We start from the raw sequence: 24,254 nt of genomic DNA, 5'->3' as shown, positions 1-24,254 counted from the left end.
AGGTTAAGAAGATTTTAATCTTGATGCGGTGCTTGTGGTTGGGGGTGGGGGAGTACCCCTTTTGGAGCTACCCCCTGCTTGCCCGGGAGGGAGAATTCTTCTCCTTGAGTAGAACGTCCATGAACTGAGCTCGGCCCATTGTGCAGCTTCTTCACTGGGGCTTCAGCGTTGGTCCTTACGGGATTGTGCCTGCGCAGGTTGATACCCCCGAACATTCCCTAGCTCTACCAGAAGCACGAGGCAAATGGCCGTTCCCCTCTTCTGCTCGTGCCGGAAAGCGGGCCTTGAGCTTTTTGGAGTTTAGTGCCGTTTTGAAATCTTACTGGAGACTTTCTGTCCCATTTGTCCAGTGGGAATTCTATGTGTAGTCTTTGGATGCACTGAAAAAGAATCTTGTGGGCTGTGCAGCTTTTTGCAACTTAATGATGCATCAGAAACACTTTGATATTTTTTTTCCTGAGCTTTTGCCTTTGGTTGAGAGGTGTGGTTGGAGCCCCCTATGCTAGAAGAGGATTCGAAGCAGCAATAATCAAGTCGACCTCCTGTTCATTGGGACTCCTTTGCTGGAACTGTGAAACTTCTGGGGAATTGGCATTGCTATTCAGTCTTCCGTTGTACATATTTGTGTGATTTTGTTTCAATACATTCTTAGTTATTCAGTCACGATGACTTTGGTTGTGTTGTCTTTGTGCTGGAAAGCGGGCAGAGCCGCACCATAAGCTGCACAGTCAGGGAACCGTGTCACACGCTGGACGGCCCCTCTCGCTAGCGGTCCGTGCAAATCTGCTCACGGTGGCTTGGAGACCTGTGGGTTTCTCTCAAGCTCGCCTCTGCAGCTGAAACCGCCGCCGTTTGGTTCGTGTGACGCGACGATGCTCTGCTGCATTCGGACCTCTTGATCTCTCATACCTCGTCTGTGGCATTCGACAGGAGCAGAAGATCTGCCAACGTTACGATCAGCTGATGGAAGCATGGGAGAAAAAAGTCGACAGGATAGAAAACAACCCCCGTAGGAAGGCCAAGGAGAGCAAGACGCGGGAATATTATGAGAAACAGTTCCCCGAAATCCGGAAGCAGCGCGAGCAGCAGGAACGATTTCAAAGGTAGCTGTCATCCCATGGGAAGAGACTCCTTCATGTGATGTCTTTTAATGGCCTTTAGGGGGGGACTTTTCATGCAGGGCACCCATTTCAGAATCCTCCAGAGACTGGTGCCATGTGGCACTTGTTTTATCCTCTGTAACTCAGAGAATCAAACGCTTGCATAGAGCAGCAGCACAGCGGGAATTATTATGAAGCATTTGTACATTGCTTTGTGTGTGTGTGCTGTATGGCACAAGGCACATCAGGCCACAGCCCAGCTTCAGACCCACCAGTGTGCTTCAAAGCGTCTTGATGCACATGCCCTCCATCACCCGGGCAACTGCCCTACAGAGCAGACCATCCTTTGTATGAAAGATTTCAGGTTTTCACGGCTGGTAACATCATTAGGGGTTGTAGAATCTTTTGGGCTCAAGTGGCGTGTTCTACAGGAGAAAGTTTTCCTTCCAGACGTTTTGTTCTCAGCTGCGGAGAACATCCTCAGTGGCGTTGCAGCTGGAGCAGGCACTCTGACCTTCTTGGCTGCTGTGCATTGAGTGGAAGCCAAGAAGGTCAGAGTGCCTGCTCCGGCTGCAACGCCACTGAGGATGTTCTCTGCAGCTGAGAACGAAACGTCTGGAAGGAAAACTTTCCCAAGTAGAACACGGCACTTGAGCCCAAAAGATTCTACAAACCCTAATAATCCTTTGTATGGTTAGATAGACGTGAAGCTCAAGCAATGGGAAACCGCAGCCCCCGATAGCTGCCTAGCGTCTCTGTGACAGAGGGGGAGTTTGAACTGAGGACTGCCAGGCCCATTCCCCACATGCTGAGCCTCTGCAAGCGTAGTCTCTGCGTCTGCACTGTGCCAGCTTGGAAACGGCAACTGGGAATTCTGGCTTTCATAAGCTGTGCTTGCTGCAGGACTCTCGAGCCCAGACTAGGGCTCGAGAGCCAACTTGTATGTGTCACTGTTGGCCCAAAGGTACTTGGTAATGAAGTATTGTCATATGAATCTATTGGTCAGGTCCAGTGTTCCCTCAAAGCTGAGTTAGTGTGAGCTAGCTCACAGATTTTTGGCCTCCAGGTCACACAAACTGGAGAGCCAGTTTGGTGTAGTGGTTAAGTGTGCGGACTCTTATCTGGGAGAACCGGGTTTGATTCCCCACTCCTCCACTTGCACCTGCTAGCATGGCCTTGGGTCAGCCACAGCTCTGGCAGAGGTTATCCTTGAAAGGGCAGCTGCTGGGAGAGCCCTCTCCAGCCCCACCCACCTCACAGGGTGTCTCTTGTGGGGGAGGAAGGGTAAAGGAGATTGTGAGCTGCTCTGAGACTCTTCGGAGTGGATGGCGGGATATAAATCCAATATCATCTTCTTTTGTCTTAGCTCAGGAAAGATAGCCCCAGAGCACACTGATATATGCAGTAGCTCACAACTTTAATGCCAGTAGCTCACAAGGTAGAATTTTTGCTCACAAGACTCTGTGGCTTAGAGGGAACATTGGTCAGGTCAAAAGTCTCCGTAGTCCAGCATCCCCTTTCCCAACAGCAGCCAGCTAGGGGTCTCAAGGAAGGTGACAAGCAAGGCAAGGTTGTGACAGCCGTTGCCTATCCTCTGTCTCTAGGACTTGGAGGTGTAATGCCTTCAGATAAGGAGATTCCACTTAGCTGCCATGGCTCAATGCCAGTCCTTTCCCTTGAAAAGCAGTCTAAGCTGCGGCCTCCAGCTCATTTTGTGGCTGTGAGTTCCATGAGATAACTCTGTATTGTGTGAAGAAGCACTTCCTTTGATCAGTCCTGACTCTGTTGCCCTTCGATGCCTCAGGGGGTTGTTAGCTCTAGAACTGTATTAGAACAATGTGTGATGAATGTCTAATGTTTCTGTCTTTGTCAATGAATATGTGTTCTGTTTTTGGAGGGTTCCCCTCTGCCTCGCGAAAGGCCCGCATTGATTCTGAAATGTTTCCTTTTTTCAGCCGGGACTTCTTTTCTTGTTACATTCCTAGGGTTGGTCAAAGAGGGGCTGGCCTTTCGGCAACCATTGCTCGAAGTGAGCATGAAATCTCGGAAATAATTGATGGCCTTTCAGAGCAGGAGGTGAGGATGGGCAAAAGGAAAAACGGGAAAACGCTACCGTTCCGGGGTTCTGTCAAGAAATTTGAAAGGGGGGGGGAATGCTCCGTGTTGTCCAACTCCATAAAAGTATACTTCGAGGTAGCGTCGGTTGTTCTCTGTTCGTGTTGTGCTGTTTCTGCATGACCCAACAGGCTAGTGTCTGCTCCAAAGGAATATTTCCTTTTTGCCTAATAGAATAAATTCTAGGCTTTTTCTTAATTCTTAATACGTAGCATATTGTGTATTGTTTTTGAAAATTGCTTGTTATATGCATCCAGTGACCTAAATTGGGTTTTTGTATTCACAATTCTGTTATTTATTTTCCCTATGTTCTCTTATGTTCCTTATGTTCCCCTTGTATTTGGATTAGATTCAATTTTTTTTTAAAAAGGGAAACAACAAAAAAATAAAATAAAAGTGCCTGCCCCAAGGATCTTACAGTCTTAAGGTTGGACCAGAGGTGGGGCTGTCAAAAGGAAGGGAAGGAAGAGAATAAGGCAGGAGCCTTGTAATCTGGGGAGACAGCAAAGGCTTCATGGAAGAGATGCATGTGTCGGTGTTTTGGCAGAGGCAGAAGAGAGGGGTAAAACTGGAAGCTTGAGAAGGGCACAGGCAGCAGCTTAAGTGGCTGCCAGTTTGGTGTAGTTAGGGCTTTTTTTGTAGCAGGAACACCTTTGCATATTAGGCCACACACCCCGGATGTAGCCAATCCTCCAAGAGTTTACAGGGCTCTTCTTACGGGGCCTACTGTAAGCCCCAGGATGATTGGCTACATCCAAGGTGTGTGGCCTAATATGCAAAGGAGTTCCTACTGCAAAATAATAATAATAACAACAACAACATTTAATTTATACCCCGCCCTCCCTGCCGAAGCAGGCTCGGGGCGGTTCACAACATAATATAAAATACAAAGATTACATAATAAAAACAATATTCTACAACATTATACAATTTCCTTAAAATTCCCTTAAAACCATCTAATTAAAACCAACAATTTCATACGATCGTTCTCGGTGCTACATTTTCAAAGTTTCCGATCTTACTCATATACAGATTTTTCATAATGACGGTACAGCAGAATCTGCATTGCAAAAGCCCTGCAGTGGTTAAATGTGCGGACTCTTACCTAGGAGAACCGAGTTTGATTCCTCACTCCTCCACTTGCAGCTGCTGGAATGGCCTTGGGTCAGCCATAGCTGTCGTAGGAGTTGTCCCTGAAAGGGCAGCTTCTGGAGAGCTCTCTCAGCCCCACCCACCTCACAGGGTGTCTATTGTGGGGGAAGAAGATAAAGGAGATGGTAAGCTGCTCTGAGACTCTGATTCAGAGAGAAGGGCAGGATATAAATCTACTGTCGTCGTAGTCGTCTTCTAAAAGTGCCATTCTTTCTGCCCATAAAGTAGGCTTCAGTTACTTCTGGTGGGTAGCGTGGAGGCCATGCTTAATATTTTAAAGATACACACCAGTCTGGAATCTACAATCTCTAATTTAGAGGGAACAAATTCCAAATGCGGGAGTACTCCGTGCATGCTCTGAGAAATGCAGATTTATATATCTCAGAGTGAGCAGATTGTGGCGTAAGGTGGGATATAAACTAAATAAAATAAAAACAAATTGTGAGCTTTATACCAGCTGACTTAGGGGGCTGCAGACCTTCCCTTTCAGTACATCTGTATTTACTTTAAGACATCCCATGGGAAGCTCTCCCCTCAGTCCAAGGAGATCATCGTGTCACGGCTGGGGCTGGCGAGCAGCACTACAGCCTCACATCAACCTTATAGGCAAGGCAAGCCTAGAGACTGGCAGCTTCTAGCCTGGCCAGAACCACTCCTCAGCCCGTGCGCTCCATCCTCACCACTCTCTTGCACTCGTCCGGGCTCTCAAACAGAAACAGCCAGAAGTTGTTTTTGCGCAGAGTGGTTTTACAGGGTGCCTAGTGTTGCATTTGGCAAAGCATTCAAAGCCTTTGCACTTACACTCTGAGAGAACTTTGTGGCACCAGGACTGAACGGAGATGTCCTTGCCAAAAGGACGGATTCTTTTTTTAGTCTTCTTAATAAATAACGGGACAGTCACCGCGAGAGCCCAGCTTTTAAAATCTGTTTACTGACGTTGCGATGACTTGACTCGAGGTCCCCTTAAGCAAAGACAGAAGCTGTGTACCATTAAAAATGTATGGTGGGGTGTGCCTTCCCTTTTGTAGAATAACGAGAAACAAATGCGCCAGCTCTCCGTCATTCCTCCCATGATGTTTGATGCGGAACAGAGGCGCGTGAAGTTTATTAACATGAACGGCCTGATGGAAGACCCCATGAAGGTGTACAAGGACCGGCAGTTCATGAACGTCTGGACCGACCACGAAAAGGAGATCTTCAAAGAAAAGTAACTGGGAGGGGTGGGGGCGGGGAGAGAAAGGTGTGCATGAAAAGTCTGTTTTTCGGAACTGTTAACACTATCAGCTGTGTTGCTCTTGTTGAGAGAGAAATCAATGTGGAGGAGGGGAGGTAGTACACTAGAGCCTCCATCTTCAGATTTAGTGTGCTTCCGAGTACCAGGGACTCTGGGGAGAAAAAGGGGGAAGCAGTTGCCTACAAGCAATTGTAGCAATCTCCAGACCCCTCACCATCTTTGAGGAGGGCAACAAAGATGGTGAGGGGTCCAGAGTCCAAGTCCTACGAAGAAAGGTTGAAGGAGCTGGGCATGTTTAGCCTGAAGAGGAGGTGGCTGAGAGGTGATATGATCACCATCTTCAAGGGCTTGGGCTATCATATAGAGGATGGTGCGGAATTGTTTTCTGTGGCCCCAGAAGGTAGGACCAGAACCAACAGGTTGAAATTAAATCAAGAGAGTTTCTGGCTCAACATTAGGAAGAACTTTCTGACCGTTAGAGCGGTTCCTCAGTGGAACAGGCTTCCTCGGGAGGTGGTGGTCTCTCCTTCTTTGGAGCTTTTTAAACAGAAGCTGGATGGCCATCTGACAGCAATGCGGATCCTGTGAATTTGGGGGGGGGGCAGTATGTGTGAATTTACTGCAATGTGCAGGGGGTTGGACTAGATGACCCTGGAGGTCCCTTGCAACTCTACGATTCTAAGCATCACAGAGGTATTTTAGGTGGCTAGGGTTGGGAAACAGAACATTGGGCTAGGCAGTCCAGTCAAGCTGGGCTCCACTATAGTGAAAACTGAAGTCACTCTCATGTACTCTGCCATGAATACCAAAGATGAAAAACTGGATATAAGTACAATCAATTTATCTGCAGTATTATTTTTATTGCTACTTGATTACTATTTGAGTAATCAGGGCTGTACGAATTCTGCTGTAGTGTTGGAATGGGTTCCGAATGCAGAATGCGGCATCTGGGTACTGTCGGCGATTTTTAAAAAATGTCACGTTTCTAGCCCTCATGACTCTGAAGTTAAGGTTGAATTTTTCAGGACGATCCTGTTGAAATCTCAATGAAAGACACCTCTAGAGTGGCAAAGTGTGTTTCTGCTAGGAGTTTAGTGGTGGTCAGGGGGGTTGCCCTATAAAGTATTTTGCCTGCTACTTTGCATTTAAATCTGTAGAAGTTGCAAAATTAAGCAGTTCTTGGCACAGAATATTTTTTTTATTTGAAACACAGAGCATGCACAGTTCTGGTAATTTAGGAGGCATTTTTAGGGCTCAGTCCTAAAGATGATTTCCTGGAAGCAAGCTCCATTGAATAACATTTGGGTTGACTTGGTTAGGTTTGCTTCCCTAGTCTTGGAAGCTTAAAGGTATGTAAGTAGAATGTGCCAGCAGTTGACACTTGCCCTTGTCTTCGTACCTTTCTACAGGTTTGTCCAGCACCCCAAGAACTTTGGCCTAATTGCTTCTTACTTAGAAAGAAAGGTAAGGGGGGGGGGGCGTCTGTGTGTTTGCTCCTCAGAGCATAAAAGAGTTTCCTTTCCCTTTATTGTGTATGCACATATTCACCTCTTGCTTGACATGGTCACATTGCCATGTGTTGGGGGGTAGCAGTTTACCCATAGACAGGTGGGAGAAAAACCACGAAACCCCTACAAGTTACAGTATTTTTTGCACCATAAGACTCACTTTTCCTCCCAAAAAAAGTGGAGGGAAAAGTGTGTGCGTCTTAAGGAGCGAATACTGCAAAAAATTCACACAAATGCCTCTAAATTCACACAAACGGCTCTAAAAACTAGGTGCGTCTTATGCTCAGGTGCGTCTTATGGAGCGAAAAATTATCTTGCAAGGCTGTAGCTTTGCTCTCCCTGGCCTGTGATCAGTGTTTCCTCTAAGCTGCATCAGCGTGAACTAGCTTACAGATTTGTAGCCTCCAGCTCACACGTTTTCATCGTAGCTCTGGAAGGATGACCCCAGAGCACACTAATTTATGCAGCAGCTCACAGCTTTAATGCCAGGAGCTCACAAAGTAGAATTTTTGCTCACAAGACCTCTGCAGCTTAGAAGGGAACATTGCCTATGATGCCTGACTCCTTATCCAGAATGGGCGGGGGGAGTGAGGGTGAAGGAGAGTATCCTCGTCTCAGCTCCCTAATGGGAGCCATTTTGGCCTAAAGGGTCCAAGCCAGGAAGAGGTGAACATAACACCCACTTTGCTTGGTTGAGGCCCAGGCATCTAGCAGAGAGACACTTTGATTGACATCCTTACCAGATAGCGTTATTAGTCTGTTGCCAAAAAACAACAGCAACAAAATTTGTAGAGACTAATATCTTTTTTGTTCTCGCCTGGGCTTTGTGGACCAAGCCTGATTCGCCAGATGTGTGTGGAGGGTCCACGCTAGGTAGATAAGATAATTAGTAGGGGTAGCCATGTTAGTCTGTCTGTAGCAGTAGAAAAGAGCAAGAATCCAGTAGCACCTTGCAGACTAAGAAAATTTGTGGCAGGGGATGAGTTTTCATGAAGAAAGTGGGCAGTGGCCCACGTAAGCTCATAAAAATGGTAAAGGTAGTCCCCTGTGCAAGCACTGAGTCATTACTGACCTCTGGGGTGACGTCGCATCACAACATTTTCATGGCAGACTTTTTACGGGGTGGTTTGCCATTGCCTTCCCCAGGCATCTACACTTTTCCCCCAGCAAGCCGGGTACTCGTTTTACCAACCTCGGGAGAATGGAAGGCTGAGTCAACCTTGAGCCGGCTACCTGAACCCAGCTTCCGCAGGGATCAAACTCAGGTCGTGAGCAGAGCTTGGACTGCAGTATTGCAGCTTTACCACTCTGTGCCACAGGGCTTGTACGAAAGCTCATACCCTGCCACAAATTTTGTCGGTCTGCTGCTATACAATTAGTAATAGAATATATAATATGCGTACAAAGTTATGTAGGGAAAAAGATATAAGCAGCATGATCAAGGGGCTGTGTCATGCAGGAAGTACAGGTTGGGACATAGTGAAGTAAGCAGGGAAAGTACAGAGCCCTTCACAAGGAGACACACTTAGTGATAAGGTACTTTCTCTAGTTCTGCAAAACTGGTTACCACCTCCTCAAAGACAAATTCCAGGCAGAGTGGCCACAATCAGAATAACAAAGTCTTTCAAAATGTATTGGGGCAGAGGCTGTTGTGAACCTTTAGCTAACAAAAGCTTCTACTGCAATGCATTTGTTTGTCCTTAAAGCAGGGGTCATTTTGTAGGAAAATGAGGTGCCGGAGCTCATTAGAACAACTCATTTGCATATGCCACACACCCCTGACATCACCGGAAGGTGCACTAAATTCTGTCAGCTCAGCATCTGCCTTAAAAATTTTCCTGAATAATAATTGTCATAAAACCTTCCTCCCATCATACTTTTTAAATTACTTTCTTCTATGTGGCCACAGTGGCATGATGAAGATTTCCATCTGCTTTCTATGTTTTGGTCATTTTCCCTTTTTTATGTGTGTGTGGAAAAATATTAGGAAGTTTGTCAAATCTTAGAGGCAGCAAAATTCTCACAGGGGGTTTGAACTATGGAGCCCAGATGCAAGTACGGTATTGGGTGGAGGGGGTAAGAAAGAAAGAGCACAATAAAATCTAGAGGTTCTGGAGCTCTGCTGCTGTGAGCTCCTGCCCGAAATGAGGCCTGCCTTAAAGTACCTTTGTCATTTTTAACACTTATAAATGTATCTTGCCCTGACCTGGATGGCCCAGGCTAGCCTGATCTTGTCAGATCTTGGTTGCTAAGCAGAATTGGCCCTGGTTAGTATTTGGATGAACATATGAAGCTGCCTTCTACTGAATCAGACCCCCTTCAGTCCATCAAAGTCAGTATCGTCTACTCGGACTGCCATTGGCTCTCCAGGGTCTCAAGCTGAGGTTTTTCATGCCTATTTGCCTGGACGCTTTTTTAGTTGGAGATGCCAGGGATTGAGCCTGGGGCCTTCTGCTTACCACGCGGATGCTCTACCACTGAGCCACTGTCCCTCCCTCGAGCCACCATCCCTCCCTAATGGGAGATCACCAAAGAATACCAGGGTCACTACACAAAGGCTGGCAATGGCAAACCACCTCTGAACGTCTCTAGCCTTCAAAACTCTATGGGGTCACCATAAGTTGGTTGCGATTTAATGGGGAACAATATGCATCTTTGTTTTACTTTTCAGAATGTTCCAGACTGTGTTTTATACTACTACTTGACCAAGAAAAATGAAAACTACAAAGCTCTGGTGCGAAGGAACTATGGCAAACGGCGAGGGAGAAACCAGGTTTGTTGCCTGTTTTTCCTATGCCAGTTTCCACTTGCGCTATTGTTTCTAAGCTAACGTTCCCCAAACATTTGGCACTATTGACATTTTTTCCTCAGCTCCTGAATTGAAGGATTGGTGTCCTCCATGTTAACAGTGAAATAGAGCCAGTTAATGTTGCTTCCCGCTCCCTCTTCCGCCACCCCCCAAGCCCATGAATGGGGCTGGTCTTCCTGGACAATGGTGATATTTTTGGGATCTTTATAACCCATTGTCCGTAGAACAGGCTGAGTTAGAGAATCCTACTGTGTATTTCATTCGTTATGGTGATGTCACCAAATGTACGTTATAAAAGGAACTCTCAGTGTAAAGTAGCCAAAGCAATGTTGTCACTGAGGAGCGCTATCAGACATTCTCTTCATTAAACCAATTCTATTTATACAGATTATATAAACTTTAATAGAAATCCCTTGCGAAGTAACATGACATGGAGCCGGCAGTAACAGCTCTGGCAACTGGGAAGCACCTTTGGGCAACTTAATCACTTTCACACAGATATACCAAGCGATATACAATAAATCAAAGCAGGACACAATTAAAGTTCTTTCATTTCTATTAAGTCCGGGGTCCCACACATTCCAAAGTCAGTTCATTAAAATTTCATTCCATTTGTGGGTCTGGATGTGATAAACCAATTCCTTTAAGTTGAAGTTGAATGAGATGCGTTTCTGGTTCTCTTTCCTGCATTTTGATGTCCTTTATCAGATCAAATGGCTATAATATTGGAACCCAACAATTCCTGTCTTCTACATAATGGGCAAACCGCTCCAGATTTACAAACAGAAGGATTTCTTACAGACGGAAGGATTAGCACATATTAGTTCTTGCTCAAATTATTTACACCTTAAACAAAGAAAATGTTGACAATGTCCATTGTGTATGAGTTTTCCCCCCAGAACTCCCCAAAATGTCCTAATTTTTTTAACTGGAAAAGCTGAGAAAGTCCTTCACTCTAATACTGCACATTTGGAATAAGTGAAATATTTTGTTAGATAATGATTTTGTCCCTCAAAAATATTTCATGGGAGGCTTTCTTTCCTGCTCCCCCAAACTTTCAAATTTTTCTATTGGAAAACTTGAAAAATGTCCTTGGAAAAACAATCCTCACCTCTGATTGTTCTGTTCTTTTTCTGAGCCTTAATATCTTTACCCACATTCAGTGTAACTGAGATACATCGATTATGTATATAGATTCTCTTTTGCATCTCTTATTAATTCTTCCAGAGATCTCCTAGATCAGAGGCGTCAAACTAATTTGTTATGAAGGCTGGATCTGACACAAATGAGACCTTGTCAGGTCGGGGCGTGTTGGGCCGGGCCATGTGTGTATCTGTTTAAGATGAGGTAGCAGAGAGAGAAACTTTTTGAATGACACAGACAAACGCAACTGTTTATTTTATTTTATTTTATTTACTTTCGATTTATGTTCCACCCATTCCAAATGGACTCAGGGCGGCTAACAATCATAATAAAACCAACATCTCAATTTTGTGGTATAAAACGATAAGACATAAACAATTTACAATTTAAAACAAAGTATTGGTCCTATGGAGAATCTTAAAGCATAGAAGAAGAAGAAGAAGAAGAAGAAGAAGAAGAAGAAGAAGATTTATATCCCGCCCTCCACTCCGAAGAGTCTCAGAGCGGCTCACAATCTCCTTTACCTTCCTCCCCACAACAGACACCCTGTGAGGTGGGTGGGGCTGGAGAGGGCTCTCACAGCAGCTGCCCTTCCAAGGACAACCTCTGCCAGAGCTCTTGCTGACTCAAGGCCATTCCAGCAGGTGCAAGTGGAGGAGTGGGGAATCAAACCCGGTTCTCCGAGATAAGAGTCCGCACACTTAACCACTACACCAAACTGGCCTATAATATATAGGCGGCTCAGATTGTGTTAGGGCTTACATTTATCTGTTGGTGGTCCTTCTGGTGGAATTGCCCAGCAGCATAAAAGCAGCAGCCTTCTCCCCTGTTTAAAAAGTTTGGTTTTACAAGCCCAGCGGAGATTAAAGAACTAAAGATTTTTTTTTAACTTAAAATAAAATATGCTTAAAACATTAGCACTTATTGGTCTTAAAGGTGCTTTCTTTGTATTTTTCCCATGGGATCCAGGAAACTAGGCAAAGGAAGCTCTGACTCTTTCCCTCCCTCCCCACGGGACCAGGAGGGGAGGAGCCTCAACCAATGGAGAAAATCAAGGTTTTGCTCTGTAGCTCCTGTGCGATTGAGCAAGCCTTGCAAAGCAAGTTGAGATGCAGAAGGAAGCAGACAAGGGCCAGTTGCTCAGGAGGCTGATAGGAGCCCTCTGGGGGCCTGATTTGGCCCCTAGGCCACATGTGTGACACCCCTGTCCTAAATGCTTTTCTTTAAATCTAGTCATTTCAGTTCCTTTGGGTTCTCATTGTAATATAATATTATTTCCCAATTTAAGTGTAAGAGAATGTACTCCTCTACTTCTGGAGTGGCACATTGTATTAGATTTGAATGTGGACTATATCCTTGCCTGTATAAAGTTAACAAGGTAATTGGCTATTTGTGTATTTAGGATGGATGCTTAATAGGAGTTTTGGAAGAAATATGGTTTTAACTGCTGTTCTATTTAACTACAAAATTTTAATAATAATAATAATACCTTTTATTTATATCCCGCCCTCCCCGCCGAGGCAGGCTCAGGGCGGCTTCATTAAAGGCACTTCATTGAGATATATCGTTTTATTTCATCCATCAGTGTCTTAGTAGGGGTTTCCTGCTGCACTGACCACTCTGTTACCATGGCAATGTTAGCCATTTATGAGAAATGCTTTTTCAAGCGTTCTTTGAATTGAGTAGGTGTATTAATAGATCTCAGATTTTTAACATTTAAAACCCGCTGTCATTTCAGTTTCTCTTGAACCTGGAGAAATAGCAATGCAGAGATAATGTACTATACAGTGTAATTAACAAAACAACTGTTCTTTTTCCATCATGCTTTTAAGGTTTTCTCTGCCTGCTTCAGTTAGGGGTTCTAAAAACCTAACATACAGAGGATATTCCTGTCACATTCCCCAGTGGACCAGAAAATCTCTTGCTCTAAAGCCATTAACTTTTACAAGTGTTGTTGGGTCACTATATAATGCTTTGTTAATCCATAGGAACCTCTGCCTGAATTGAGGGGTGGGGTTTGGAAATCTAATGAAAGTATTGCTAGTAAGAGGAATTTGACTTCACAATCATGAATACTATTCAGTGCATGTCTGCAGTATTGCTTGAGATTTGCCTTGATGGAATAAATCTTGATTGGTTTGGATTGGTGAAGTTGGTGATTGAAGAGTTGATGTTCCCCACTGATAAAGGCTTGACGATTTTTGTGTTTTGTTGAGAAGGGAAACAGGACCATATATTGTGGGATCTCTGCCTTGCCCGTTACAGCCTATGCCTCCTGCAGTGTTTCTGGAAATGGCGTTGAATTGGTTAGAGTAATTAGCGTTGTGTTGCTGATTTGCCCAATTTGACATTTGTCAGTACGTCTTAATCTTGGTTTACCAGATTTTTGTCCTCTTGAAATACCGGTGTTGTGGAGTTGCTTTGCAGTTTATGCCCAGTTTCATTTTTGAGTGATTTATAACATGTTTGAAATTTGCTGAGACATCATTACATTCGGTGAGAGCAGTGTCCCACAAAGCGCTTCCCATGCTGCCAAAGGCACATTTTTTTCTCTGAGCAATTTAAGGCAAAGGAATTCACAGCTCTATAAGAGCATTGCAACTCTAGGCTTGCAGCTGATCTTCGTTCATTTTCAGCCCTTTGAAGCAACCAGCCAGATAAAGGGAGAAGGTGGGGGGGAGAGAAAAGCGCAGTATCACTACATTAGACACTCCTTTTGCACTGTAAGAAAGAAGAACAGAACAGACTTTTTAAAAACTGCTGTCAGATCTGCTGAAACTGAATGTCTTCTCAAAGACAGCAGCCAGGGCATCTCAGTGATATTCATTCTGAGCATATGCATATTTACTCAGAGGAAAGTCCCACTGAGATTAGTGGGTTTTGTTCCCAAGGGACTCTGCAAAAGACAGCAATATCAAACACATGAAGCCATCCTGTACTGAGCCAGCCCATTGACCTGTCCCGCCAGGCGCTTTCTACCTTGAACAGCAGTGGGTCTTACTCACAGATGGTCCCTTGCACAGCCATTAGAGGTGCTTTTACCTGGAGATGCCAGTGCCTGAATTTGGAAACCTTACATAGGAGAGCCAGTTTGGTGTAGTGGTTAAGTGTGCAGACTCTTATCTGGGAGAACCGGGTTTGATTCCCCACTCCTCCACTTGCACCTGCTGGGATGGCTTTGGGTTAGCTGTAATCACAGGAGTTGTCCTTGACAGGGCAGATGCTGTAAGAGCGCTCTCAGACCCAGCCACCTTACAGGGTGTCTGTTGTGGGGGAGGAAGGTAAAGGAGATTGTGAGCCGCTCTGAGACTCTTTGGAGTGGAGGGCGGGATATAAATCCAATATCATCATCTTCTTCTTCTTCATTTGCAAAGCGTGCTCTAGACGCAGAATAAGCTATAGCCCTTCTCCTTATCTGGAAAAACAGACTGTATGAACCAAAACTAGACTTCAAGGTGCCATAGATCTCTCTGTTCTCAGAAGACTTGTTGGCAGACTTTAATTGGCTTGTCCCTTTTAACAGCAGATACATAGCAATTAAGCTGAAATACTATTAAAATACTATACTGTATATCTTGAGGTATAAACAAAATTCCAAATGTAAAGAAGTTATGGATTGGCTCACATTTCTTCACATTTTGAGAAAGAAATTTCCTTTGCCAGGAAATGTACAAGTTGTACAGTACAGGCCTGTACCTTGATGTGTGAAAAGCTGGATGTTGCAGTGATTGGGGATGTTTATAGGTTTTTTTATCTGTAATGATTGAATTATTACCTGTAAGGATACCTTTGTGTCAAAATGAAAAGCCAGGTAAAATATTTTTATTAAGTAAAACGTGCGCTTCTGTAAATATATATATATATAATTATGAATTTGAAAGGGCAAACTGGTCAATATTAGAAAATCTCAGCAGAAAAATAAAAAAAAATGGTGTGTTTATTAATTTAGATTGAAGATAGGAGTTTAATTCTTTGAAATTTAAATAATTATTTTCCAGACTGAATTCTGACAGGTGCAGCGGCTACACAGGTCCTAGGTTCAGTTCTGTGTTTTCTTCACCTTCCACTGGCCGCTTTTCTTTTAGCTTTGGAACCCGTGCTAAAGGCAGTTGCTCACGCATTGTAATACAATGTTACTTTGCAGCTTGCACAAATGGTTCCGTGGCCAGTGGAAGGTGAACGAAACACAGAACTGAACCTAGGACTTGTGTAGCCGCCGCACCTATCAGACTTTGGTCTGCTACCCATAGGAGGAATCGTACACAAGTGTGGTGCTGTCTACGTCTTTCAAGCAAAGGAGAACTGAGACAGTGGACTGTAAAGTACTACCTTACAAGAGCGATGTGAAAGAACATTCTGATTTTGAAAGTACTACCTTACAAGAGTGGTGTAAAATAACTTTTTGATTTTTCTATGGACATTTAAAGAATTTTGGTTTGTGATGATAATAATGTAATTGCATCATTATGAAATAAACTGCTTAAGCATTTATTTGCAACATGAAAACGCAGTGGTTTATTTCTAGTGTTTGCTAATCAGTACACTGCAGTTTCCGGTTTGCCCAATCCCCAGGTGTGGAGAAAGGATCGCCCTGGTTTGGAGGCCCTCCCCCCACTTCAGGGTCATCAGAAAGCAGGGTGGGGAGAAAAATGTCCGCTGGGCACTCCATTATTCTCTATGGAAACGGATTCCCATAGGGTAGAATGGAAAATTGATCCGTGGGTATGTGGGGCTCTGGGGGGCTGTTTTTTGAGGTAGAAGCACGAATTTTTCCACATAGCATCCAATGCCTATCCCCTAAATACCCACCAAGTTTCAAAAGGATTGGACCTGGATCTTACAGCAGGCCCTGTACAAAGAGCCCTGTAAACTCTTGGAGAATTGGCTACATCAAGGTTGTGTGGCCTAATATGCAAAGGAGTCCCTGCTACAAAAAAAAGCCCTGATTTTTTTTAAAGGGTATTATTTCATAAGCTGCTTTGAGTCCCCATTGTGGGAGGAAAGCAGTAAAATAGTTAAATAAGCAAAATTCCAAGTAGAAACTTGACTGACGTCTGCAAAGACCTAAATGAATGGGAACAGGCACTGTGTGCTTGAGAATAATCTTCTCTCCACAGGGAACACCCTCCTGTATCTTTCAGATCAAGCATCCCCATAAGTTTTTTGAGGCCGTTTGCTCCCAAAGAGAAGAGATTTCTGTCTTTGTGTACTTTGCAGGGGGTAAATGGTTTTAGTCTATATTATTTAAAAATTAATGTGGCTCCTCCCCTTGACTTAAAAGTGTATATTGAGTTGGGAAACATTGGAACTTCAACAGATCAGGCTGCTGTTTTGCTTCAGTGCATTTCTTGCAGTATTACAAAGTTTTTTTTCTTTAATTAGGGAACTGAATACTCCTTTTTTCCCAGCTGGTTGATTTAAATCCCTGACCATAGGAGATATTTAAAGATTCTCCGTACCCATTTGCCACTAGGCTGTGGTTCTGGTTCACTTTCCTCTGCTTTTCTTGCACTTCTTAAAGATTTCTTGGATCTGGTATAAACACATTTAAAAACTTCTTCCTCTCCCTCTCTCTCTCCCTCTCTCTCTCCCTCTCTCTCCCACTCCCTCTCTCTCCCCCTTTCTCTCTCTCTCTCTTTCTCCCTCTCTCTCCCTCTCTCCCTTTCCCTCTCTTTCCCTCTCTCCCTTTCCCTCTCTCTCCCTCTCTCTCTCTCCCTTTCCCTCTCTCTCCCTTTCCCTCTCTCTCTCTCTCTCTCCCTCTCCCTCTCTCTCTCTGCTAGATTCCTGACTGATGTTTCTACCTTCCCTCCATACCCACCCCAACCAGTACTAGCTAAGAGTAGCCCATTAACACAGCTTAGTGAAACACGTCTCTTTGGGCTCTCTGCCCTTCATTACTCTTGTCATGTGAATAGGATCGGACCCAATGGGATCATCCACCCCACTTGAGTAATCTGGCTTCTTGGTTTGAGCAGCTGTAATAAATCATCTGTGTCTTCTCCCTCAGCTGCTGTCTCCAGATGCAAAAGTTGTACTACTTGGATTATTGTTAGCGAGAGCTAAGATCTTTAGGCTTGTTAGGTCGACGTTATGAGCTTGTCCTGGGTGTTTGATTTTCAGAGGTCCTTGGTCTTCAGCCAGTTGTCCTCTCTCCTCCATTCCTGTTTGTGTTTTCCGTTTTTTGGGATGTTAAGGTTGTTCTCAGTTTTGTGTGCGCGCGTGGCTATGGTTCCAATGAAAATGGGACAGATAGCACAAGTGAATATGCTTCTTCCTTCTGCTGTGCACTTCCTAAAATAACAAATTATGCATTATTTATAGGAGTTAATTATGAGAATCAGCGCTGACCTGGGTGGCCCAGGGTATCCCCATTTCGGGAACTAAGCAGGGTCATCCCTGGTTTCTCCTTGGATAGTAGACCGCCAAGGAAGTCCAGGGTTGTTATGTAGAGGCAGGGAATGGCAAATCCACCTCTGTTTGCCCCTTGTCTTGAAAACCCTACCACCATTAGTCGGCTATATGGCTAGGGGTCCCAAATCCCCCGCTAGGCCTGGAGACCCCCGATTTGGAGCCTCCTCCTCCGCTGGCCATAAAAGGGAAAGCGGGGGGGTGGGGGGAGGGGGAGAACGGCATCCCTTCCCACCCAGCCCCGATCGCAGCAGCCAGAGCTCTTCCGTTTTCTCAGGCTGCTTCCCGCCCCCAGTCAGCTGGCCGGTGAAGGGAGGGGAGCCCAGCCATGTCCCCAAAGGACCATGTGCCCTTTGCACCTCCGGAGGTGAGTGAGTTCTGTCTCCTGCATCAGATTTCCCAGAAAGGGGGGGGGGGCGGGGGGGAGGGGGGGAGAGGGAAACGTCTTCTCATAGGGTATAATGGGGAATTGATCTGGAGGTTTCGGGGGCTCTGGGGGAGCTGTTTTTTGAGGTAGAGGCACCAAATTTTCAATATAATATCTAGTGCCTCTCCCCAAAGTATCCCCCAAATTTCAAAACGATTGGACCAGGGGGTCCAATTCTATGAGCCCCAAAAGAAGGTGCCCTTATCCTTCATTATTTCCTATGGAAGGAAGACATTTAAAAAGGTGTGCTGTCCCTTTAAATGTGATGGCCAGAACTCTCTTGGAGTTCAATTATGCTTGTCACACTCTTGTTCCTGGCTCCGCCCCAATGTCTCCTGGCTCCACCCCCAAAGTCTCCTGGCTCCACCCCCAAAGTCCCCAGATATTTCTTGAATTGGACTTGGCAACCCTATATATGGCACTTTCCACCACTGCCATGAGTTCAAAGTTATGCCCCATTTGAAACGTAGTCCAGGTTTCCTAAGAGTTTTACTAGTTTGTCCCATTTGTTGCCTTTGATTTCATATGGTCTCTGGAGAAATCTTGGAAGATACAAATAAGAGCATTTTCACGTGGGAGGGAGACAGCAATGTCCCAATCAAGTATGTCGTATTTCACATTGTTGTTGATGTTAATAATAATTAAATTCATATGCCACCTCTCCGCCACCAAGTGATCTCGAGGCAGCCATCAGCAGCTGAAATACTGAGATATCATTAAAAACGCAATGCAAATAAAACTAAAAGGCAGCCCAGTCACCTGACTAATGAAAAGCTAAATGGAAGAGCTGTGCTTTGCACACTCTGTGGAACTTAGAGAATTCCTGCAGGGCCAGCATACCATCGGACAGCTGGTACCACCAGGAAGGCCCTGATCCTTGTGGATGCCAGGTGAATATCCTGAGGGCCAGGCACCACAAACAGGTTGTGAGTTGAGGAATGCCATTTGGGGGGGGGGGGCGGGGGGGGGAACGTGCTGGAAGAGATGGGCCAGGTATGAAGGTCCTTTTTAAAAGGCTTCAACAAGGTCTCCTCGAGACAGAATTTAAAGTCTCTTTTGTGTGACTGTGGCTTCCGTTCTAAATCTGCCAGCGATTTTATGTTGTAGCAAATTCAGGTCTTATGCGTTCCCTTTTTTAGAATGTTTATCTCACTGATAAAAGTGTTATTAAGGCCTTTATTTATATTGGGGTGATGGGTTTGTCTTACCTTTATTGGGCTCATTCATTGTCTGTGTTATTAGCTGCACCATTCCCCTGTATTTTTTAATAAAACTGCGACTGAGGGAGAGCACTTTGTTAAGTCTCTTCTCTTGTTGACTGAAGTAATTCCATAGTAATTCCATAGTCAGTTGAAATTAGAAGCAAAAAGTTAAAATGACTCAATGGAGGCTATCGTACTTTGGTCACATTACGAGCAGACAAGATGTACAGGAAAAGACAAACCCATGCTAGGAAACGTGAAGGGCAGCAGAAGAGGAAGACCCTAGAAGAGCCAGTTTGGTGTAGTGGTTAAGTGTGCGGACTCTTATCTGGGAGAACTGGGTTTGATTCCCCACTCCTCCACTTGCACCTGCTAGCATGGCCTTGGGTCAGCCATAGCTCTGGCAGAGGTTGTCCTTGAAAGGGCAGCTGCTGTGAGAGCTTCTCCAGCCCCACCCACCTCACAGGGTGTCTGTTGTGGGGGAGGAAGGTAAAGGAGATTGTGAGCCGCTCTGAGACTCTTCGGAGTGGAGGGCGGGATATAAATCCAATATCATCATCTTCTTCTTCTAGAAGAGATGAACAAAGTAGGAATCCAGTTGCACCTTTAAGACCGACAAAAGTTTTATTCAGAATGTCAACTTTCGTATGCATGCACACTTCATCAGACAATGGAATGGAGTAAAGTGTGCAGAACAACATGGTGGTAGTGGTTAAGAATGTAAAGTGATACAGAGTTAGGATCCAATGGCAAAATAGTGCCATAAACAAATTGAATGACCATTTGGTCTGGATAGCATTTGTGTGGGAAACCAAGAAAAGGTAATAAAGGAAAGGAAAGGTTTCCTGTGCAAGCACCAGTCATTTCCGATTCTGGGGTGACATTGCTTTCACAACGTTTTCACGGCAGACTTTTTATGGGGTAGTTTGCCATTGCCTTCCCCCAGTCCACAAGTCTAGGTAAAACAAAAGGACATTCCTAGTGATGTTCTTGTCATTACACTATTTTGCCATTGGCTCCTGGCTTTGTATCACTTTACATTCTTAAGCACTGCCCACCAGCTAGATGTAGTTCTGCTCACTGTACCCCATCCCCTTGTCTGAAGAAGTCTGCATGAATACGAAAGCTTGCATTCTGAATAAAACTTCGTTGATCTTAAAGGTGCTACTTCCTGCTTCGTTCTGCTGCTTCAGACCAACACGGCTGCCTACCTGGATCTACCTGCAGGAGATGGACGGCTTCAGTCAGGGAAGCCGCAGCTCTCGGTTTGCAAGACCTGAGCGAGGCTGTTAACGATAGGCTGCGTTGGAAGTCATTAATTCTTAGGGTTCCCAAAGTCAGAGGTGACTTGGCAGCACTTAATAGAAATGCAAGCAGCTTTGAGTCTGTTCTATAGGAGCTGAGGTGGACAAACAATATTTAAGTAGATCCAGATGGCTGACCATGTTGGTCTGAAGCAGCAGAACAAAGCAGGAGTCCAGTTTGCACCTTTAAGACCAACAAAGTTTGATTAGGAATGTAAGCCTCCGTGTGCTAGAAGCACACTTCATCAGACGATAGGGTGGAATGGCAAACAATCCTAAATCTAGAGAAAGCGGGCAGCAAATTAGTATGCAGAATAATAATAATAATAATAATAATAATAATAATAATAATAATAATAATAAGTTTTATTTATACCCCACCCTCCCCGCCGGGGCAGGCTCAGGGCGGCTTACAATCTATCATGATGTAGTATCATGATATGGACAATACAGGTAAAATCAATACACAATATAAATACAAATATACCGTATTTGCCGGCGTACAAGATGACTTTTTTGGCCAGAAAAACATGCCTCCAAGTGGGGGGGTCCGTCTTATACGCCGGGTGCAGCGGCAGCCAGGTCTAGGATCCGTGGTGAGACGCCATCAGATGAACAGCCGGAGCGAGGCAGGGACAGGTGTTGCCGGGCTTCTTCAGCACGGCCTCTTTCCCAGCAAACGGGGGAATGGGGGCGGGCAGGCAGGGCGGAGACTGAGGGAGGGAGCGAAGAAGCGAAATCCGAAGGTCCGAAGAACGGCTCTAACTCGGAGACGTGGAAACCCGCCCACCGCGTTAGAGCAGAGCCCGGGCTGCGAGGCGGGAAGCCGCCGACCTGTGCCTCTCCGTGGCGGTCAAGACAGGTGTGCTCGGGGCTGGCTGAACACCTGGTGCATGGAGGGAAGAGGTCGGGAAAGCAACCCGGTGCCTCTGTGGAACAGACCCTTGCGCCTTGGTTACAGCGAGAGAAGAGCAAAAGAAAGCAGCCATTGACTTTGCGTGAGGCGCTGTCACTAGGAAGGCAGCTCGGTGAGGCGGCTTCCGCTGGAGCTCTTCTCCAGCGGAAGCCACCTCGCCGAGCTGCCTCCCTAGCGACAGCGCCTCACACGAAAGCCAATGGCTGCTTTCTTTTGCCCGCGCGGCCAGGCGGGGAGCTGCTGCTCTTGTCGCCCTGTTTGGATCCTGCCGGCAAGGAATTCAAAAAGATACTCTATATTTTGAATGGAAATGTTGGGGGGTCGTCTTATACGCCCAGTCCGATTTATACGCCGGCAAATACGGTAAATACAAATACAGATACAAATACAAATATAAATTAATGTTAAAAAGCTAAAAACTATATGGTGGTGCTACAGTCTCTATTTATACAGGCAGCGTAATATTCAGTCTGGTCACGTCTTGAAGGCTTCTTGGAAGAGGACGGTTTTGCAGGCCCTGCGGAACTGGTTGAGGTCCCGCAGGGCCCGCACCTCCTCTGGTAACTGATTTCCCACCATTGGGGCGCTTTTATGGAGAAGGCCAGCTCCCTAGTTTGTTTTAAGTTTGGCCTCCTTAGGCCCAGGGATTTCCAAAAGATTTTGTGAACTGGAACGCAGTGCCCTCAGGGGAACATATGGGGAGAGGTGGTCCCTAAGGTAGGCAGGTCCTTGGCCATATAGGGCTTTATAGGTGATAACCAGCACCTTGTAACGAACCCAGTACACAATTGGCAGCCAGTGCAGTTCCCGCAGCCTAGGCCACACGTGTTCCCACCGGGGTAGTCCCACTAGCAGCCTGGCTGCTGCGTTCTGCACCAGCTGTAGTTTCCGCGTTCGGTACAAGGGCAGCCCCATGTAGAGGGCATTACAGTAGTCTAATCTCGAGGTGACCGTTGCATGGATCACTGTTGCCAGGTCACCTCGCTCCAGGAAGGGGGCCAACTGCCTTGCCCGTCTATGGATCATGGAAAGGTTTTTTAGCAGATTAAAAGAATCACAAGTTGGGGTCTGGTGACTGGGCTGCAACAACAAGAAGGCAATATAAGTCGGAATAGCAGATTGATGTCCATGTCACCAGGTGTGAAGTGCAATAAATAAGAGTGTTGCAGTGGTAGCCCTGGACCAAAATTAGAAATATTTAAAGAGGTGTGATGCTACCAATACCCTGTAATCAAAGGGCTCGATCCATAGTTTCCTTTAATGGAAATTACTGCTTGTAGTTGAATGAAACTGCCTGTCCCCAAGAGCAGCGTTTCAGATTCTCGGTGGGCTGTAGTAGGTGAGGGCGGGGGTGAGGAGAGGGCAGACGAACTTCATTCTGACGATGGAAGTGCCTTCTGTTAATTGGAAAGTTAGTCTGGATTCAACCCAATATATATTTTACTGCTGTCTCATAACTTGCTGTCATGTTGGCTTCTAGATGTTCTCTCAGTGTCCTTATTTTATTAGCTTTGTTTTTTTATTGCCTGTTACGCTTTGGGAAACATCACCAGTGATCCACCCGCCCAAAACAGAGCACATTTCTAGTTGTGTGCTGTTTTAATTTGGATTTCACGCTGCTTTAGATTTGCTCTTAGTGTCCTTACTTCATCAGCTTTGTTCTTGGTTCCCTGTTGTGTTTTGGGAAACATCGCAAGCGATCCCTTCCCCCCCCCCCATCAGAGCACGCAGTGCGTGTCAACATTTTAATTTTTTTAAAATGTGTGTATTGTCTCCTGAGTTTCCCTAAGGAGGAGAAAAGAGAAAGCTCAGCCTTAGAATTAACAGCAGGGGAGGTAGAGCGAAATTGGAGGGAAATTGGGATGTGTATCTGTGTGCAAAGGAGAAAACACATTTAATCACCTTCTTAAAGGGGGGGGGGTGTCATTCGAGATTGGATGAGAAATGCCATTTTGTAGCTTGCTTATTGTAAGTGAATTAAAACTTTAGCCTCCAGGCATCAAAAGTCGAGCTCTGAGGAGTAGCTGTTCTCCGCAGCCCCGGCTGCACCGTCAGCACAAGCTGCCATCTCCGGTGGATCAGTCCACATGTCTCTCGTGGCAGGTGGTACGGTCTGGCGATCTGACTAGACAGAAAAGCACCGGGCTTCTGTGACAGCCAATCAAGGCCCCGCTCGGCAGGAGATTACCTCGAGTGACCCCGGCCAGATTACGAGCTTGCATGTGAGACGAGCCGCTTAAGTGGCCGTGATGACACTGTTTTTTCCTGGAATAAAAACTTGGCTGGGTCGGGCAGCCCTCTCCGATGGGGCCAGGGGATGGATATTTTCTCCCCTGGTCCTTTAGAGCCTTAAACTTGCCTTATTAAACAGCCCTCCCCCACCCCCTCCCTCCACACCCATCCCCGGCTGTGGATAGTAAAAGAGTTTTTAAGCGGCAGAGGAGCATGCAGGTACGTCGGTCACTGACGCTTCAGCTGATTGAAGGTTTGTGTTTCAAACTGCCTTTGGGGTTCTCCTATATCGGCACGAGGTTGAGGTTGCGGGACAAAGCGGCTCTTTTCTTGGTTACCGGTGGGCCGTTTCTGTAAACAGCAGGCTGTTTAGGAAGTCGTCGATGGGTCCTTTTAGCTGGGGGCGGTTGGGGGATTTCGTCCAAACTTCACGGAATTAACCCTCTTGTGCCTCGAGCTTGACTGGGAAGCGGAGGGAGCAGCAAGCCTTTTTACCTGCACGCATCTGAAATCTTGTTAAAGAGATACCCGGGATAAACGGCTGATCTCACCTTCAGCCTTTAATGCTTTGGAGTGAGCCAGGTGTTGATTCCAATCCTCCCCCCCCCATCTCCTTTTAGTTTTGAAGCATGAAAGGTAATCCTTTTTTTCCTGTTTGACACCCCCCCTCCCCCAATGTCCCTTTTTAGCAGTGGAGGGGTTTT

The 24,254-nt window shown here is 45.7% G+C and overlaps 1 protein-coding gene across 1 annotated transcript in view; it reads left to right on the top strand.

Annotated features, from left to right (window-relative positions):
- The window catches only part of NCOR1 (nuclear receptor corepressor 1), a 188,040-nt gene that overhangs the window by 57,843 nt on the left and 105,943 nt on the right, over positions 1-24,254 (top strand). Inside the window, 5 exon segments of the mRNA XM_060259485.1 lie at positions 931-1,103; positions 3,086-3,176; positions 5,396-5,574; positions 7,011-7,065; positions 9,781-9,882. Coding sequence (XP_060115468.1) covers positions 931-1,103; positions 3,086-3,176; positions 5,396-5,574; positions 7,011-7,065; positions 9,781-9,882 — 600 coding nt within the window.

The sequence above is a fragment of the Heteronotia binoei genome, chromosome 18 (genome assembly GCF_032191835.1).
Source record: "Heteronotia binoei isolate CCM8104 ecotype False Entrance Well chromosome 18, APGP_CSIRO_Hbin_v1, whole genome shotgun sequence".
Lineage (NCBI taxonomy): Eukaryota > Metazoa > Chordata > Lepidosauria > Squamata > Gekkonidae > Heteronotia > Heteronotia binoei.
This window is presented reverse-complemented; position numbering and strand designations above follow the sequence as displayed.